General features: G+C 38.2%; 1 protein-coding gene across 2 annotated transcripts in view; it reads right to left on the reverse strand.

Annotated features, from left to right (window-relative positions):
• The window catches only part of pkn2b (protein kinase N2b), a 66320-nt gene that overhangs the window by 34802 nt on the left and 10118 nt on the right, over window positions 1–21400 (reverse strand). For both annotated transcript variants that reach the window (XM_056246243.1, XM_056246242.1), the window contains exon 2: window positions 10629–10929. In XM_056246243.1, the coding sequence (XP_056102218.1) occupies window positions 10629–10929 (301 nt within the window). The remainder of the gene's footprint in view (window positions 1–10628; window positions 10930–21400) is intronic.

Genomic DNA, 21400 nt, shown 5'->3' on the forward strand with positions numbered 1-21400 from the left:
TTTTTTTGTTTCATCTGACCATAGAACCCATCCCATTTGAAGTTCCTGTAGTGTCAGTTACTTTTCAAACGTTCTATGGTCAGATGAAACAAAAAAAAAGAGCTTTTTGGCAGCAAACACTTAAGATGGGTTAGGTTCATACAGGGATAAAAAGTACCCCATGTGTAGAATGAAATACTCTGCTGTATCTTTAATGTTGTGGGCCTAATTTTCTGCCAGAGGTCCTGGACATCTTGTTCAGATATATGGCATCATGGATTCGTTCAAATACCAATAGATAAAAAATCAAAACCTGACAGCCTCTGCTAGAAATCTTATAATGGGCCGTGGTTGGATCTTCCAACAGGACAGTAATCCAAAAACAAGCATCAAAATCAAAACAAAAATGTGTCACTGAGCACAAAACCAAGCATCTGCAATGGCCATCCCAGTCCCTGACCTGAACCCTATAGAAAATGAGTGGGCTGAACTGAAGAGAAGAAGCATCAACATGGATCTGGGAATCTGAAGGATCTGGAGAGATTCTGTATGGAGGAATGGTCTCTGATCTCTTGTCAGGTGTTCTCTAAACTCATCAGGCATTATAGGAGAAGACTCAGAGCTGGTCTCTTGGAAAAAGGAGGTTGCAAAAACTATTTAATAAAAGGGGGCAAATAATTGTTCCCAACGTGTTTTGGAGAAAAACATTTCTTTCATAATGTGATTTTCCCCCAACTTTCAATTCTTTTACTTCAATGAAAGGTTAGATTTTTTCAAATTTTTTAAATAAAATATCAAAAGGATTAACAATGCAGATTTATTTTTTACAGCCATCTCTGATCATATTTACAAAGGGGGCAAACACTTTTTCACACCACTGTATATGGAGAAAAACACTGAATATTTTCCTCAAAAACCGTAATTTTTATTTTCGACTGAAGAAAGAAAGATATGAATATCTTGGATGACGTGGGGGTGAGTAAATTATCAGAAAATGTTAATTCTGAAGTGAACTAATCATTTAAACACAGCACCTCAGACGTTAGCGTTTAACCTGAGGAAGAAGAAAAAGGAGATAAGAAGAGTTGTGACAACAAAGAAACAATAGCCTACTATTATAATAATATTAGGGTATTTTATAAGATAAAGAACATTTTACCTCCAAGCCAAAATTACAACTTGTTAAAACATGTAGCCAGATACTATGAGGTAGGGCTGTTGGAACGAATTCCGAAATTCGAATATAATTCGAATATTTAAAAAATCAATACTATTCGAATGCTGAAGTTACTATTCGAATATTGTTTTTTTTATGTATATTTAAATTTTTTTTATATATATAAACAGGAAAGAGGCCGCACTATGCATAAATGGTTTTATTTGCACAAACGCGTTTCGGCGCGTGCCTTGTTGTGCAAATAAAACAATTTATGCATAGTGCGGCCTCTTTCCTGTTTAACGTTATATATTCTAATCATCAGGCCAGCATTCTTAAAGTTTAAGTTTAATCATTGAGTGAAGCCTGCTCCTATTCCCATTCATTAATTTTTTTATATGCAATCTTGCCTTTCTCGCCACCTTGGCTTACACACATGTGAAAATGAAATGCTTTTGTTTCGTCTGATGAACAATAACGTTTTTGAATCGTAACACAATTGTGCACGTTATCCACGCTGTATCATCATAACAATACTGTCAAAAATGGTAAATGTTTAACAACGTAAAAAACGCCCGTGAAGCGCAAATATCTCGGTGAAAACTCAACGGATTCGGCGAGCACCAAACTCGTTGGAACCGTCTAGTCGAACTGAAAAGAACGATATAAGTTTCACAATTTTTGGTGGTGTTTTAGCGGAGATATTAGCCGAAAACCATCGGTAGCGCTGCAACCATATTCAGCACGAATAAAACGTTTATTGTAATGTTAGATATCCCTCTAGTGGACAGAACGTGTAACAACAACCACATGCTATAGTGGCATTGGCGATCCATAAGCCTGAGTGAAGTCGTAAATATTAATAATAGGATGAAATTGAACATTTAATATTCGAATATTATTCGAATATTAAATAAAATAAGGAATGGAATTCGAATAGTATTATAGAGGAAGATTGACAGCCCTACTATGAGGGTGGTTTTTGTTTAACTTTAGCATTTGATGAGTTGTGTAATAAGCAAAAATGACAATGATATAATGACACCCAGTGAAGGACTTGTGCAGGCAGGAAAAATGCAAATGTTCTCTCAGGTGACAGTGTACCAGTTTCTCAAAGACTCTCTGTGAGAACAAGGCCATCATGGAAAGACTTGCACAAGATTGAGCAAACACAAACATGAACAGAAAACACCTTAGGAGAAAAACTGAAAGAACGGGGCAAAACTGGATAGTCAGTATTAAAAGGTTCTTCACCTCTACCTAAACAAGCAATACTAAAACTACTCAAATTCACATACGATTGAAAACATGATTAAGTTAAAGGCTAATCTCTCTCTCTCTCTCTCTCTCTCTCTCTCTCTCTCTCTCTCTCTCTCTCTCTCTCTCTCTCTCTCTCTCTCTCTCTCTCTCTCTCTCTCTCTCTCTCTCTCTCTCTCTCTCTCTCTCTCTCTCTCTCTCTCTCTCTCTCTCTCTCTCTCTCTCTCTCTCTCTCTCTCTCTCATGTTCTGAATGATGAGATCATCCACTCATGTCCTGACAAGAACACTTAACCACAAATTATACAACTGCAAAGGTAAGGTGGAAGCCCTGTTTCTGACAGCTCTGTCGTGACAAATAGACTTAAGCAAAAGATTAATAAAAATAAATTTCAGTGTCCCCCAAAAAAAATTGATAGCTGGCATGAAATGCAATGTGACATGCAATACTAAATCTACGGTTTTAAATAGCATTTTGCTAATTATTAGCCATGCAGCTTATATAACCTGAATACCTTAAACACAAAAATGTGTTTGAAACTGGTGGACACTCACAATGACTAAAACACACTTAAAATAAACAAAATCCTGTCGCTTATCTCGAGCTTGCTGATTTAAAAAACTGTCCAGTGTCCACACAAATATGCAAATCTTTAAATATCTATGCACCAATACACAAACATTACCATTCAATGTAACTAGAAATCATTGATACTCATAGGGCTGTCTTATTTAAAAGCATAAAAAAAAGATTCAGATTAAGCATTAAAATCAATCTTAAAGGGATACTCCACTTTTTTTGGAAATTTACAACTCCCCCAGAGTTAAACTGTTGAGTTTTACCATTTTTGAATCCATTCAGCCGATCTCCGGTTCTGGCGGTACCACTTTTAGCATAGCTTAGCATACATCATTGAAGTGCACAAGACCATTAGCATTTCTCATTAAAAAATGACCAAAGTGTTTCGATATTTTTCCTATTTAAAACATGACATCGCAACATTACATTTTCCGTCGGTCTTAGTGCACGATGTAACTACAGAAGAGTCATGTTTTAAATAGGAAAAATATCTAAACACTTTGGTCATTTTTTAATGAGAAATGCTAATGGTCTTGTCCACTTCAATGATGTATGCTAAGCTATGCTAAAAGTGGTACCGTCAGAACCGGAGATCGGCTGAATGGATTCAAAAACGGTAAAACTCAACAGTTTAACTCTGGGGGAGTTGTAAAATGAGCCTATTTCCAAAAAAAGTGGAGTATCCCTTTAAATGCACAAATCTGAAATCATTTGACTTGGATCAGATTACTCCCTGCATGATTCACATGTTGGGAATTCCCATGCATTTACTCACTGCACCTGAGTGCAAAGTGATGATTTCAGATTTCTGAGCAACTCATCAAGAGATTATATAGAATTCAGATCAGAACAATCCTGTATAAATGTTTGGGACGTTTCAGAATAAACTAAGACATGCTCATTCTTTTTGTTATTCTCTTCTGGAACTACTGAATATGCTCACTTGCACCATACTTATTTCGCTTCTCCCATTTTACGTGTTATGGAAAGTAACTTATGCATAGAGGCTTATATGCCTTCCTTCACTTTTTTTTTTTCTTTTTCTTTTGTCCACTGATTTATATGAAAAAAAATCCTTTGTGCAAAATGTGACCTTGACATTTCACAACAACTTGGCATTTTATAGCTCAGGAACTGCTTAGTTTAGACATGCACAGATATAAACATTCCATTAGAGTGGATATTAATCATATAAAACTGTAAATTAAGAGGAAGTTTTTCATATGCAAAAATACTGATTTATTTATATGCAGTTTTGCTGTTTATATGCTTGAAACAACATTCAATCGGTACCTGATATTAGTATGTAGCACGTTGTTTTTGTTTTTCAAACAGAGATATAAAAAAAAAGGTTATTGGCTATAGAGTATTTAAAAGGTTTAATAATTCTGAATGAGAATTATATAAAAAAAATTAATGAATGATTCAATGACTCACTCATAAATAGTTTCATTACTGGATGAATCAGTGCTTATGAACAAATCTCTTGAATTTGATTCTATAAAATAAATTTAAGTCAGTTGTCATCACCTGGTAGCGTAACGATGCGTCAAACTACTTTCAGAAGGTGATTTACTCTATTTTGATCGCTAGACATCAGTGTTTATATCCAAACTATGAACTTTTATCCCAGTACTTCTGGGATAATATGAATATATTTTACATGATAACTGCTCTCTCTGGCTCAGCGGCAGCACGGACACAGATTTAAATGTTCCGCTGTGATTTTGTCAAAGGTTTAATAGATCTTTTAACGATTAATCGTGCAGCTCTAGTACGTTGTGTGCATGAGTTAGGATTAGACGTTGTAATTGCAGCATTTTTTAAAGCTTAAAGGGTTAGTTCACCCAAAAATTCACCCTCATGTTGTTCCAAGCCCGTAAGACCTCCGTTCATCTTCAGAAGACAGTTTAAGATATTTTAGATTTAGTCCGAGAGCTTTCTGTCCCTCCATTGAAAATGTATACACGGTATACTGTCCTTGTCCAGAAAGGAAATAAAGACATCATTAAAGTAGTCCATAGCCCCTTTCACACAGAGATTCCGGAAAATACATGGATAAAGCGACCCGGGATTTGACCCGGGTTCGTTTGATTTTGCTTTATTCACACTGCCAGTGATTTGCTGGAATCAGAGAGCGCGTTCACACACAACCCGTGTATGTTCCGGAAAGACACGTGACATCGATGTGACATGTAATGTCTCAGCAACGTGTATAGTTTTAGTTTGCTTATGAGCTGCGATTTATCTCTGGAGAAACCACGCTTGTGCATTTTTTTCTCTGATTCGATCATAAACTAGCGCATTACGTACCGTTTCACTAGCCTGCTTTCACTTCACTTCAGCGTCATCATTACGACACGGCATTGGTTACGGCTTTTGTTCACACAGCGCGCATTCCGGGTCTGAACACGGCAATGTTACTAGGTCCCCAACCCGGCATCGATCCCGGCATCAGTCCCGGGTCGTGTTTACGTTCACACAGAAGGCACTCTGGCAATTTGCCGGGTTCAAAACGCTGTGTGAAAGGGGCTCATGTGACATCAGTGGGTTAGTTAGAATGTTTTAAAGCATCGAAAATACATTTTGGTCCAAAAATAACAAAAACTACGACTTTATTCAGCATTGTATTCTCTTCCAGTTCTGTTGTCAAGCCGCGTTCAGTGATGCTGATGACGTAAGACGCTGCTGACGTGTTATCAGTGCGCCGAGCTTCGTTTACAGTCTGAGGGAGACGCACGCTGTAAACAAAACAATCTTCGCAAACATGTCTAAGGATTTCGACACAGAGAAAGACTTTTGCATTTTTTTGCCCAGCCATATTTATTTGAACCCGAATACACGGACGCACCGGATAACACGTCAGCAGCGTCACTGAACGCGGATTGACAACAGAACCGGAAGAGAATACAATGCTGAATAAAGTCGTAGTTCTTGTTATTTTTGGACCTAAATGTATTTTCGATGCTTCAAAACATTCTAACTTACCCACTGATGTCACATGGACTACTTTGATGATGTCTTTATTTCCTTTCTGGACAAGGACAGTATACGGTGTATACATTTGGCTTTATTGCATCAGATATATGTCTCACAGCTGATTGGTCCGGTTTTGGTTGGTGCTCTCTAACCCAGAATAAAATCTGCTCTGGAGCAGGAAAGCCGTGTAGCGGAAATTAGCAATAAACACTGCTTAAAGCAATCCACCTTCTTAAGCCTGAAAAACTAAACTCAAATTTACCTGGGTAGGAACTAAAACATGCTTAATGCAACAGGCCTTGAGAGAAATTAATGCATCAACATGTAAGCAAGTTATTGCAATCGGACTAAAAATGAAAGAAGGTAATAGTGTTTTTTAAAAACATACAGTACAGTGATTTCCATGAAGCGTTTGTAGAACTGACCAGGAAAAGTCTCACATTTGCCATGGGTTTCCCCACTACTAAGTGCCAGGAAAGAGACACTTCCTGTCCTAATTCTACTCTAATCCCTCGATCACCCTCCCCCTCTTGAAGATGGACAGGTTGCTTTTACCAGACCAATAAAAACATACATTTAAACGTTTAAAAAATGCATTTAAACACACCATACCATAAACGTACATTGAATTGAAAAACCTAAAAAGAGTCAACAAATGTTTTGGTTTGATCTGTTCAGTCACACCAAGAACAATATCTATAACGATAACTATAAACAAAGCTGTACAAATCGTTCTAACTGGGAGTCCACACCAAAACTATAACAATAAGGATACAGAGGAACAATACTGTTGGAATCACTTTCATAGATGAACACTAAAACAATCAAAATACATCCTACTTTAAAGCACGTGATGCAATTATGTTCATGGAACATAACTGAAGTGCACTTAGAATAAACGAGTGTCTACCGTTGGTCTCTAGACGGTAATATAGTTATCGTTTTGGCCTTAACCAAGAACACAGCTGGCCTTAACCTAGAACAAGGAATATAGCTGGTGAGACAGTAACAAATGCATGTATCTACAGAGAAACTAAAGACATGATTCTAAATGCAACAGAAGTCCCCTGAAGCACTACTAAAAAAAAAAAAATACAGCTTTATAATCATGAGTCTGCATTCATCATTTCAAGTCCACAAAGAGTCACACTATAATATGTCAAACCACAACGCCATGAGCCAAATACAACACTTACACACACAGAGATGCAAAGACAGACACATATTGTTTCTTTGAATTCATTTTTGATTATTTTGGCAGGTCATATTATACTACTTAGTATTATCAATAATAAAGTTCAAAGGGAAATAAAGACAGCACTTAAATAAAGTGTTCTTTCAGTAACCGGCTGATGGTATGAATAAGAAACATAAAATTTCAAAAGCAAGCCGTTTGTTTAAGCAAAAAGGCAAATATAAAACCCTCTATTTTGGATAATCCCTCAAACCCCTGACAAATCATTAACATTGGTCTTTGTTGTGATTTTTTTTTTCAAGAGTATATTACAGGGTAGAGTAACATCCATGGATAACTGTTGTTTTGGAAACAAAGCCCTTCGTTGTACAACCACAATAGAGCAAAAAAGTGCTTTTGTTGTACCAAGGTACAGTGACAGTATTCAACAGTAATAACATGGTATTTGAATGCATGCCATTATACTGATGATAACAATATTTATATAACATGTTATTTACATGCACCTCAACAAGGTTCAATGACTGCTATGGTATTACCACAGCGCAAAAACATGGTATTGGTACCATGTTAGATACATGGTTTCTTAAAGACAATGCCAAACTAGTTTTGCAATCCGCCCTTGCCGCACATGAGATTTTAATAGCATTTTGATTTAAACTTCAGTAGTAAACAATCGTGAAAGAGTTGGTAAGTTTGATTCATTTCCATGCATTGGTTCAGTCTATCGGTTTAAATCAACTGACTCATTTTTCAATTAAAAATCTCACATGGAATTTATAAGATTTAGTACAAAAAAACGTAGGTAAAGTCTACTGTTTATTACTATGGATCGCTATATTAGTACATACGCAAAAGAAAATGATTAAATATGGTTTCTCTTGATGTTCATTTAGTGAAAACGTATTATTTTTTAACTAGATTTGTACTATTCTACTACTTGTATTAGACATTACTACATGCATTAGACATTTTTAATCTATTTGGGACTTATGGTTCCTTGGATTGAATGACTAAAAGGAATCCCCCCTTTTTTACCAAATAAAAAAAACATGGGGATTTACATTTAAAGCAACACTATGGAACTTTTCAACCTTCATAATATATTTCCAAGACACTTGTGATGGTACATCGACTTACAATAGGTTAAATGACATGTCTGCCATTGCCTGATGTGGTCTGTATCGCTTTTACTCGCACTATGTAACTTCGGGTTTCGGGTAGTAACCCGAGCACAAAAAGAACTACAAAACTCGACTGCTTTACGGCATACGTCACTTCCCCCACCACTTCCTCAAATTGTCTATGGCCATTGCAGACATCCCAAGTCTATAGTAGGGGTGGGCGCTATACCGGTATGAACGTGAATACCGGTATTATGTTGTGCCATGATATGGATTTTGCGATACCGAGGATACCGTATTCATAAATTCAAATTTTGCAGTTATATTGTTTTGTTCAATTTGGTAGCCAACTCTTTACAACTGTTAACACTAATGACGATACAGAATCGAATACGCTGTTTAAGGAAATGGCTGAATTGGCGCTTCATACGCGTGAAGTTGCTGAGGCGATTAACCGCTGTCCTGTGACGCGTTCAATGAAGGACCGTAACGTAGAACACATCGCTAGTGCGAAGCGGCTGTTCATAAAGGATGCATCTTTTGCGGTGGAATGGGAAATAACAAGGTAATGAGACGCAAGTTTGACTTTTAACTTGAGCGCAGCATTTTTAGAATGCCGTTTCATTTGCGAGACGCGGGTGCAACACCAAAACAAGTTCGTCAAGCACAAACAAACGTTAAAGTTCTAGGCTACTGTATGTTTGAGATGTCATGTTTTCATGAAGGTTGAAAGCTGCTATTATTATCTTTGTTTTTACAAAACATTTACTGCTAATAATATTATCCACGTGGAGACATTTCCCCGCAATGTAACGTTAGGCTATGAATAACAGGACACGACACACACATAAGCGCGCGCATACACACGACACACACATAAGCGCGCGCATACACACACACTGGTCCACTATCTTTGTGGGGACTCTCCCGGACTCTCCATAGACGTAATGGGTTTTATACTGTACAAACTGTAGGCCTTTATTCTGTCTCCTTACACTAATGAATTAGTTTGTATGAAAATTTTCATTGTTTTTTTCTTGTATACTTTTAAGTTCTATTTATTTGGTGCTTTGTTCAATCTCAAACCATTATTTTATTTTTATTATTAAGATGTCTGCATAAGAGTTAACTGTAATCTGTGCAAACATTAAACTTAAATTAAACGTCTCGCTTTGGTCTACACTGGAAGTGTTCTTCTCGCTCTGCTAAAGCTAAACTATAATTACTAAAACTGAAACTAAATGAAATAAAAACTATATAGAAATGTGTTTGCAAAATAAAACTAAATAAAAACTAACAAAACCATTAATGAAACTAGCTAAAACTAAACTGAAATTTAAAGCAAAATTGAAAACGATATTAAAATAAAAACTAATTTAAAAAAGCAAAACTATAACAACAGATATTCCCGGAGACAGAGCACACCCGAAGACGGCTCTCACTCAGAAATCAATAGTCTTCATTCGCTGCCGGTTCTCATTATGACAAGACGAGCAAAAAGTGGAAAGACATAACAAGTGCATTCAGGCCTACCTCATGTTGCACGTTTGCACTTTTTGAGAAAAAAAAAAAATGGCACAAAAAAAACCCCAAAACATTTCAGGTCTATGTCCAATGAAATGCCTCACCTGTTTCTAGTTATCTACTGTTAAAATACATATTTTGCCTGTAATTTAACTAAGGTGTACTAAAATGTGATTCCAATTTTTTTTCTCATATCGCGATATAATATCGATATCGTCCGGACAGTGAAAAATATCGTGATATGAATTTTTGCTCATATCGCCCACCCCTAGTCTATAGCGTCTCCCTGATGCCCGCAAATTAGTTAAAATCTGCCGGAATCTAGAGCGCGCATGCGAGACATAACATACTGCGCGCATAACATACATAGCGCGAGCACGGCAGAGAGGGAGAGAGCGAGAGACCTTGCGATTGCGCCTCACGAAAGCTAGTCAACCCGCCACCCCTCCCCCGTCATTAATCCAGTCACCAAGATATACCTCCCTGAAATGACTTCTTGCAGGTTGGGATGTCTGCCATTGTTGATTCCAAAGCCGGTGCTGGATAAACAGCGAGTGTGCGCGTGCGACAGTAGGCTGCAATAGGCTAAATTATTTATGACAGCGGTAATGAACAATTCTGCTTCCAACCTGTAGGGCGACCGCTGAGGAAAAGTTCCTTGGTGTTGCTTTAATATTGTTAAATGGCTTGAAAATATCAAGATAGATCAATCAGCCCTAGTAATATGACCCAAAAAAAACGTTTGGTAAGTTTTTGTCAGTGATTAAAAACAAATATACAGCATACAAAAGCGAAAGAGACATGGATGGAGATGAAGGAGTGAAGTCAGCCATACCTACGACCTCCTCTGGGTCCTTCACCACTATGTGTGCGTTCAGTTCCTGAAGCTCCTGATGCAGTTCCTCCACCTTCTTGTTGGACTTTTTAAGCATGTTGTCCACATAAGCCAGACTCTTCTTATCTGTGGTCACCTTCCTCAGGTTCTCGGCTCCTTCTTTGATCTTCAGCTCTTTGCGGATCTCTCGTTTTATCTGATCCTTGATCTCCTCCAACTTTTGTTGGACCATAGTGTCTGAGAGGTCCAGATTATGGCCGAGACCCAGACGTTCCGAAACCATCTGACCCCGAGTGTCACCCTGAGGAGCAGGAGAGAGAAAGAGATAGCAGAAATGTTTACAATTATCTGAAGCGTTCATAGACATGGAATGCATCCTGGAATGTAGCATCATTCTCAAGATGCAACGTAATGGCAAGTTCTCAAAATAATAAGTGGTTTGCATTCTCTGAGTAATATCCTTCTATGCTGGAGTGCAGAATGATGGGAATTCACTTTCACATACACGGTGGCGTGTATGATCCGGTTCAGGTTGTTATGCAATGGAATAAAGCACTAGCTAATCAGCTTGAGGAGGACCAGAGAGCTCCCAAGAACAATGAAACACCTTCAGACAAGCACAAGGGTCAATGACAAACAAGAGTGTACATCAGAGCTATTCAATTAATTTGGAATTGGGGCCAGTTCATGAAAATGAGGCAAAATAAGTGGCCGGAGAATATGAGTAATTATGGTAACAAATAAAGAAATGCAGATGTGCATGCAGAAATGCATTTAAATGCAGACCACCACATGCACATATGTACAGCAATCGATTTTAAATAGTACATTGGGTTTAATTTGTTGTTTAAAGAGGTCTAATAGATGTTGAAAGTGGCGAGAATTTTCACGTGAATAAATACATAGCCTAGATCCGACTGTTTTAAGCGTGTATTTAAATGGTCCAGTGGCAGAACTTTTGCCAAACGTGTCAGAGGTTCTGGGTTCTAATCCGCACTCGAATAGGGTTTTTTTTTCTTTCTCATCAAAACCGATTATGTTTATCAGTGGTTGAATATCAGGAAGGGACACGTTTGTGTGCATTTTGTTTTGTAATTTCACCAGAACGAATAGAGAGTCTCCACAACGGATTGAAGCGCGCGTCCGAGTGAAGACTGTGAGCGAGCCACAACAGAACACTCTATCCGCACCACTGATCGCAGCGGCAACGTGCACTTTGATCACTTGATTTCAAAAACACCACATTTCACCTCTTATTTAACAAACGAACGAAATGAATGCTCTGCTAGTTAACTGGAGATTTTTTATTTATTTGTATTGGTACATTCGTGCCGTGAGATGTTTCAAAAGTGGTGGGGACAATATCGACCTTAGCAAAAAGTGGTGGGGACATGTCCCACCCGCAAATTACGCCTAAAGGGCCGGTACAAAATCCCTCAGGGGCCAATTGAATAGCCCGGGTGTACATGATTGAGATAAAAAAAAATAATAATCTAGTTTAAAATACATGTACCAAGTTTTATAGAATTCTAGTTTGGAGTTAAGAGTTTGGAGTTGGTTTTATTCGATTTTGAAAAGAATTTTATATTTTTTTGTACAAATTGTTTACATTTAATAACTCTAAAAATGTCATGTGTTAAACATCAAGGCAAAAATAACTTGCACCTTAAATACAAGGGAGCAAACACAATTTAACTATTGTCAAAAATGTTTAAATATGCTAGGCTATACGCATTGCCTAACGATATTAGGGTTGCAACAATTAATCAAAATAAATCAACAATGAATTTGAATAATCGAGTTGTTGCGTCTGCACGCCTTGGTCACGTCGCTTTAAGGTAGTGATTAACACATTTGGACAATATGCATACAGAAAATAGTGGAGGACACAGAGCGAGCTGCTGCAGGAAAGGAGCACGACCCAAGTTATCTGAAACATGGGAATGCTTTATATTTAGAAGTGCTTCAAACAAAAGCATAAGTGTTTAATATGGCGTCCCCTTTTGGGCTTTAAGAGATGTGTAGCCTACTGTTTAATGCTTCTGAGATGAGTTTTCCTCAGCGCATAACTAACATTTTACGGTTATATAATTAAACAAATATATAAAACATTTCCATTTAGCATATTCTTTCTGACAGCAAGTGTCCACTGAATTTCACAGACTTCAGTAAATGAGCATTTAAAATGGTAAGCAATCAGTTGTTTTTTAGAATTAAAATTGTAATGTTCATATTTTAACAAACAAAATAACTTTATTTACTAGAGGTTTTGTAAGTTTTGGAGCCAGTCACAATCATGTAAAGTCAGAGAGAGGTGCGAATCAGCAAGTTAGTCAGAAATTGCTTAACGCATCTGAAAACCCACAAGGTATTGTTTTTTCCAAGCAAGCCGCATGCTCATGAATGCTTTCATTATAACCAAAGTGTAAACACGATGTAAATAATAGATTCCTTGTACAATTAAAGGGGACCTATTTTGCCAATTTTTACAAGATGTAATATTAGTCTCAGGTGTCCCCAGAGAGTGTCTTAAGTTTCAGCTCAAAATACCCTATAATTTATTGCACCATGTTGAAAATGCCCATTTATGGCTGGGAGAAAAAACTTTCTGTTTTGTGTGTCTCTTTAAATGCAAATGAGCTGCTGCTCCCAACCCAGTTTCCAGAATAGGGCGGAACCTTTACATCTCTGCTTTGGATAACTATGGCAATAAGAAATCAGGAAAAACAATGACCGTCAACGAAATAGTGGTGTTCAGCCCTATGAAAAGAAGTCGGACACTGATAAAGGAGAGACTCCGGCAGAAGCAACAACTTTGAGAATAAACCAGGAAGTTTCTGGATGGTTTTTGATTAATTTATTTAGTTGAGTTTTTTCAGCTGTTTTGCGACGATGGATGAGCAACACACACGCACAAATACAGTTACAATGTTCGCTATACGCTATAACGAAACACACACACAAACATGTTGCATCATGTTCACTTATTAATTGTTGTACAGGTGCTCGTGACAAAGTGAAAGGATGCCTACCGAACTAGAAAATATATGCTGCATGGAGATAGAAGAGGTATTATTTTAATTATTATTTAAAAAAAAAAAAAATTCTCCATTTGGGTCATCTGATGGGAGTTTTAGGACACCATCGGGTCACTTGATGGAGTTTTTACGGTTCCTTGCCACTGTTGCCTTTGGCTTGCTCAGTTGGGGATATTCAAATTAAATGACCCATCATACCACTGATCAGCTCTTTTTTCCAGTAATAAACAAACACTGTTAAGTTGTTTTGATTGATACTGTGAAGCAGCTTTGATACAATCTGTATTGTGAAAAACGCTATATATATATATATTTGACTTGACCTAAATTATAGTTGTAATTTCCACCATTGCCTAACGCAGTATATAATATCCAGAGTCCGTCAGCAGTTATGGGCAGGGTCTAAGCCAGTGGTTCTCAAAGTGTGGGGTGCGGGAGATCAGCAGAAAACAAAAAACAAAAACAAAAACAGCCGTTGCAACGGCGTTCAAGTGCGTGAATACGCGTTAGCGCTCTGCCTTAATAAAGTGGCATTGAACTGCAATTACACCGAATCGTTCTTCTTCAGACTGTTGACTTGTCACTGTTGGAACACAAGCCCAACATTGCGAAGTTGCTCGCTACAGAAAAGCACCTCTTCAGCGACCTGAATCACAAGCTGTGATTGTGAACACGCAAGCAACTCCGCTGCTGTGTGTGTTCCGGTGAGAAGACGAACAAGAAGCTGAGCTCGTGATGTGAGGCGCTGTCAAAAGTAGTTATATATATTCGCGCTTTTATATATTGTTCATCCAAAGCGTCACTGAAATATTGAAATGTTTTTGTTTATTTAAATTAAAAGTTAGGCTAATATTCTGTATTATTATTCTCTCTTACTGTTATATTAAAAATAATGACATTACAAAGTGAAACTATTGCAGGTGTTTTTCATTGCACGTTTTTAACTTAAAAAAAATTTTATTTATTAATTTTTAGATTTTTTATTGTGGGACAGATTTTTGAAAAGGTTTAAAGGGCGGTGCGACAAAAAAAAAACAGTTTGAAAACCACTGGCCTAAGCAATGTGACGTCACATAGAACATGTGTGGTTGTGTACACACACTGCCGACATTTATATTCAAACACCATGTAACAGTGAATTTTGCTTAATAGGTCCCCTTTAAAGGGCATATTGCAGGTTAGAGGACCCAACGAGTCAATGTATAGAAAAATAATGTAGGAACTAGATTTTCTTTAAAATATTCTTATAAATATGCTACATAAGCTTCTGGAGTCGTTTTTGTGAGAACATTTTACTTCCGCGTCTGAAAATGGGTGTGGTGGGCGTGACGTAACGGGCGGGAGAGCGGTCGATTCAAACAACAGGAAAACAATGGATCGCAATGACATTTCGGACGCTGAGGAAATACTTACTTGTATGACGGACTACAGCCCTACAGTTATGAGCCTGCTATGCTGCCAAGAGAGTAGGGACAGGCCAGGATTAATGTTAGACAGAACGGTCAGAGACACATTGAGTTGTGGTGTGAGGAGAACCAGTGGAGAACAGGACAGGTGTCTTGGTGAGAGACGTGCTTATAGATACACGTTCGCTAACGATATACACTGTGCTCACAATATTGTACAGATTATTACCATCGTATATCAGGCCAGCAGACATTAGTATGTTTAGGGTAGATGTATACTATTAAATGTATAAAAACTATACTTGAGTATATTTCTATTGTAAGTAACTAAAAACATACTCAAGTACATTTTTAAAACATATTTTTCATCTGGGTTATAACATAAACAGAAAATTAAAGATTTGAATATTTAATCAACCTTGTAATTTTGTTTTTCAATTACAAGTTGCCTCTATTTAGGGCATGACTACCTATATCACACTATTTGATGCCATTGGTACAGTATACGACGATCAATATTCTTGCTTCGGCATCCCATGTTAAACTCCATCATATCGCCGGGATGATAATCCTCCGATCTTAGTGAACGCTACACACGACCGCGTTTCTCGAAGCCGATGCGGAAGAGAAATCCCGTCGCTTCACCTGCACAAACCGCACCAGGCACGAAAGATATACAGCACCGTCCTTTTTCTTGTTATGGAAACCTGTGGACTCGATGTCCTGACAGGCCGGAGTTTTTGCAACCTCCACAAACACAATAATTTACCATGACGATGATAGATTGAAATACAAAAACTACCGAAAACACACTGACTCACGGCCGCTCTCACTGAATGCCAGCCTACTCTGCACTGAGCCGAGGCTGAGGCTCCCTAGCGTGACGTAAAATGACGCGATGTTGAAAAAAAAGCCGTTTTTACGAGCAGTCCAAGAAACGCTCACTTTATCTACTAAATTAGTGCCCTTATGTCGTTTTAAAACATTTTAAATCCTGCATTACCTTTTCATATGGTATTTTCATACAAGGTTATATATTAATTAAGATTTTTTTTTTACCTACAATATGCTCTTTAAGGGTGTATTCACACCAGGAAAGTCCGATAGCTTTGGTCCGGACCAAATACATTTTTTTTTTTTTTGGTACGGTTCGCTTTCACACTGCTCTTTTTGCAAGTGAACCAAAATTTGTAAACAAAACCACACGTGTGCTAAGGTTGTCCATTCATTGGACAAGGATTCTCAAATAGGGAAATCAGGAAGTGCAAAAAAGGCTTAACGTAAATTAACGCAGCATCATCCTTGTATTGTAACTATCGTTACATTATATGAACTGCAAATGCTTTTTTTTTTTTTGCATCTATGCGCGATTAGACTAAAGAGAACGCTCTGTATATGAATGTCCTGATGCACACACTCATTCATTCCATTCCAATGATGCACACACGACGCGCAGAAAGACGCACAACAGATGTAATGTAGTAGGCTACAACAGATCACTTTCCCATAACGCAACTCCGACTACGGAAGCCTGTTAACTCAAAGGCGCAGTGCTTTCTTTCAATTGGGTCGGTTCATGTTCACACCGTAAACGAACCGTACCAGAGTTCGTTTGGAACCGTACCGAGACCACCTCTTCAGCTGGGTCTCGGTTCGGTTGTTTGGTCCACACCCGAGTTCGATTGCTGTATTCACACCTGCACAAAAGGTCCGCACCAAGGGGGGAAACGAACTAGAGTACGATTCAATCGAACCAAACTAGGCAGGTGTGAATACACCCCAAGACTACTTTTTTGATTATATAATAGGTTTTTGCAAGATTACTGAGCTTGCACTTTAGAGATTGACATACTTAGTGATTATAAATGGAGGGGTCTTGTCTTGCTTTTTGTTTATCACCTATTCACAATCTGAATATAAGTTTAGTGTTTCATGCAGATAAGTACACTACAAAGTTTCTGGATTGACAACCGTATTTAAAATGCGCGTTTGAATCAGAAACTGGAAATACTTACAGTACAGAGAAACACAATTTTACTGTTTTTGGTACCGGCGACTACTGAAATCTTGGTACTGTGATAGCCCTAATTTACAATGCTTTATAAGCCATTTACAGTCTTCAGGGCGGTTTGTCCGCATCCATCCAATACAACTAGACATCAAACTGCTTTTGCAAGGTCAAAGCATATATCAAAAGAAGTTCAACTGAGAATAAGTTTGGCACCTCGGTTCACAGCCTTCTCACTACAGCATGGCCTGCCCTGTATTCTCAAAGTTCACACAAACATGCCTGCGTGGTGAATAAGAAGACCCCTCCTGAGAAAGATTTATAGAGACACAGCAAACATGGGGTTTGGCATTAAGAGCGTGTGTTATCAGCAGGGTGGGGTCAGCGCACACAGATCACTGACCGAGGAGCCCAACTGCTTCAAATCAACTAGATGTGGCCACACAGAGCGAAAAACAAGTGGTGTGTTTTAAACTAGAGGCTTTCTGAAAAAAAAAGGGTATAAAAGTATAAACGTCTGAAAGGTCACCACAAGCTCTTCAGTGTAACAGTCTATAAATCGCAAAGCTATAGACCATATCTGGAAGAAATAATGTCAGTATCAGTACTGGGTAGAAGAAAAAAATGGATTCCTCATTCCATCATGATTCTTCTAGTGCTGCAACTAATTTTGATAATGATCAAAATGTCTGATTAATCAAAAAATATATATAGACACACACATATACATATATACACATATATAATATGTGTTTGTGTGTGTGTGTATTTTTTTTTGATTAATCGAAGACATAATTAACATTGCTCATTGTGCTGGGCGGTATAGTGGTTCATACCATATACAGGTGTTTATTTTTGTTAAGATATGAATTTTTAATATACCGCAATACCGGTGTATGCTGCTTTAACAACGATCGGAATGCGACGCAACACTGTTTGAGAGGACCTTTACTCTCGCGTCACGTGACCAGAGTGTAATCGCAGCAAATGCAATTAATCATTCAGCCCTAATAGTTATTATACATGCTTAATCTTTTTATTTTAGGCTTTTAAGTGGAATTTGACAGAATTAGGCAACCCACCAACGATTCCGTGTAACTCCCTCAATCAAAACTCAATCAACTTGTTACACATTAATCATAACAAAAAAAAGGTAAATAAAACGTGTGCATAGTTTAATAATGACCAAACAATACAGAACTGGTTCTTACCAAGAAATGGACGATTCCAGCTGTGCACACAGACCCCAACATTGTTCCCTCTTAATAGGAAAAAAAACCTCAAGCAATCTTAAGAGACTCAGAACTCTCTTGAAATATACATTCCCACTCCAAATGTAAAACTATAAAGCAGCACGGAGCTCTAACAAGGACAGCCTGTAAATGTGGAAAGTGAAACCAATCCAGCGTTTAAGCTAGTTTTGGCAGCGAAGAGTTCCATTCAAGGTAAGGCTGATGTCAGATAAGCCTTATGTTAAGCTATTGCTAAATGACGGCAACTCGGACGGAGGTCATGGTGGTCTTAAAATAACGAGGGTCAAAGACTAACGGGCACGCTGCGGTTTCAGCTGCCTTAATCTCCCTCCTCAACTTCAACCAATCAGAACCATACAAAATACTCAATTAAATCTTGTTTTGCATTTTGCAAGGGAAAAGGTTGATTGTGTATTATCAGTAGTGTAGCACAGCTCACACTAGGGCTGCACAATTAATCATCATGTTTTGCACAAAACAAACTATAGCAGATGCTAATGGCTAGTATGGCAGCGCCGCTTGAGAGCCTGCACATTTTCAGGGCTCACAACTGCATTCAGCAACAGTATCAAAAATGGTGATGCCCACAACATCGGGAAGTTATCACAATTGACAGATATTTTAAACAACCAACAAGGACTTTAAATGCGTAATAACCAAGTGCAGAGAGTACGTTTAAGCCGCGCGCATCACACGCATCTACGCATGAACGCAAATAATTTCTCCATGATTATGATTATTAGGGATGCACGATATATTGGCCACCATATCGGTATCGGCCGATATAGGTTCGTTTTAATGTTACCAACTGGCTGATAAGAACATTTGTCCGATATATTAGTTATATTTCCTTCAGCTGAGACTCTTCAGATGTGCACTGTTTGACATGGTTTTGAATTACTTAAAATATTATTGGAATCTCAGTAAAAATACAGTTAAGTGCAACATGTGCAGTGCAAGTCTGTCATATAGGCTACATAAAACAATAATGAGAACATTATAATTGTGTGCTTGGGACATGGCTTTTAATGTTGAGACTTATTTTTGCTCTCAAAAAATCATCCAATATCGGTTATCAACAATAAAAAAAATTATCAATATCGACCAAAATTTTCATATCGGTGCATCCCTAATGATTATACAGTTCACTGTGGCTCTCACATTATATGACATGGCAGACAACTAGCACGGGTTTGTCGAGAATGCGGTTGTGAGCCCTGCAAATGTGCAGGTGTCAATTCGGTTATAGAATGGGGTTGTCACACTCGTAAAAAAACAAAACGCTGTATGAACGCTACCGTATTAAGCGGCGCTGCCATATTAGCCATTAGCATCTGCTCTAGAGTTTTGTTTTGTGTTAAACTTGACAGGGGATGAACACAAAGTTTACAATCGATTATGTTGAGGTGTCGTTCCAGCCTTAGTCATCATGAAGAGGCAGTGGAAGATGATTCAAAGGCAGGTGAATTAAAAGCAAACTTGTTGTAATAAGGGCCAAAAGTGTGGCTGAAACATGCTCACTTTCTCAGATTTATGATATAGTTAGGTATAGGTACATACATATTTGGACACAGGCACAATTTTCATACTTCTGGCTCTGTATGCCACCAGAATAAAATTAAAATGAATTAAAGCTGAAAGTCTGCACTTCAAATTCATCTTGATTGTTTCAAGGGGTTGAACAAACATAGCAAATGAACATTTTAGGAACTGCACATTTTTATACACAGTCCCCCCATTTCCAGGGGCTCAAATGTAATTGGAAAAATTAATATAATCATAAATAAAATGTTAGGCTAATTTTTTATATTTTGTTGATAATCCTTTGCAGGCAACGACTGCCTGAATTCTGGAACCCATGGACATTACCAAAAACTGGATTTCCTGCTTTGTGATGTTTTGCCAGGCCTCAACTGCAGCTGTCTTCAGTTGTTGTTTGTTCGTGGGTCTTTATGCCTTTAGTTTTGCCTTCAACAAGTGACATGCATGCTCGATCGGGTTGAGATCAGGTGATTGACTCGGCCATTGCAAAATATTTCCACTTCTTTTCCTTAAACTCCTGGGTTGCTTTTGCAGTATGTTTTGGATCATTTTCCATCTGTACCGTGAAACGCGTCGCCGTCCAATCAACTTTGCTGCATTCGGCTTAATCTGGGCAGACAGTATATTCCTATACACTTCAGAATCCGGCTGCTTCTGTCTTCTGTCACATCATCAATAAACACCAATGATCCAGTGCCACTGGAAGCCATGCATGCCCATGCCATCACACTGCCCCCACCATGTTTTACAGATGACGTAGTATGCTTTGGATCATGAGCTGTTCCAAGCCTTCTTCATACTTTTTTCTTCCCGTCATTTTGGTACAGGTCGATCTTAGTTTCATCCATCCAAAGAATGCTTTTCCAGAACTGGTCAGGCTTTTTAGATGTTTTTTTGCCAAAGTCTAATCTGGCCTTTCTATTCTTGATGCTTATGAATGGTTTGCACCTTGTGGTGAACCCTCTGTATTTGCTCTCGTGAAGTCTTCTCTTGATTGTAGACTTTGACAATGACACGTCTACCTCCTGGAGAGTCTCCTTCACTTGGCTGGATGTTGTGAATGGGTTTTTATTTACCATGGAGAGGATCCTGCGATCATCTACCACTCTTGTCTTCAGTGGACGTCCAGGGACCGTTGCGTACGCACAAAACAGGCCCTGAAAGAGGCGTACGCCACTTCCGACGCATAAATTGTGATTTATAAAAACAAACCTGACGGGAAAATTTGCACACCTGCACACAAACTCTGACCCATGCGTACGAACGTTTTGGAGATGTAGTTTGGCGACACCAATGGTGAGCTGGAGTTAAATGTCTTTTTGGTCAGTTTTAGACAGAGAATCTAAAGAAAATTATACATATAGCCTACAGAAAGATAATACAAATATAATTTCACTCACCAAGCCTATCACTTGAAGCAAATATCCATGCCTTCTTAAATGTCCGCGCCAGCGAGCGCTTTGGGCCGTTTAGTGAAACTGACGCATATATAGCCTTTCTAATGGCAGATGAAGTAAAACCGTAA

Source organism: Rhinichthys klamathensis, unplaced genomic scaffold (assembly GCF_029890125.1).
Source record: "Rhinichthys klamathensis goyatoka isolate OS25496 unplaced genomic scaffold, OSU_Roscu_1.1 h1tg000036l_1, whole genome shotgun sequence".
NCBI lineage: Eukaryota > Metazoa > Chordata > Actinopteri > Cypriniformes > Leuciscidae > Rhinichthys > Rhinichthys klamathensis.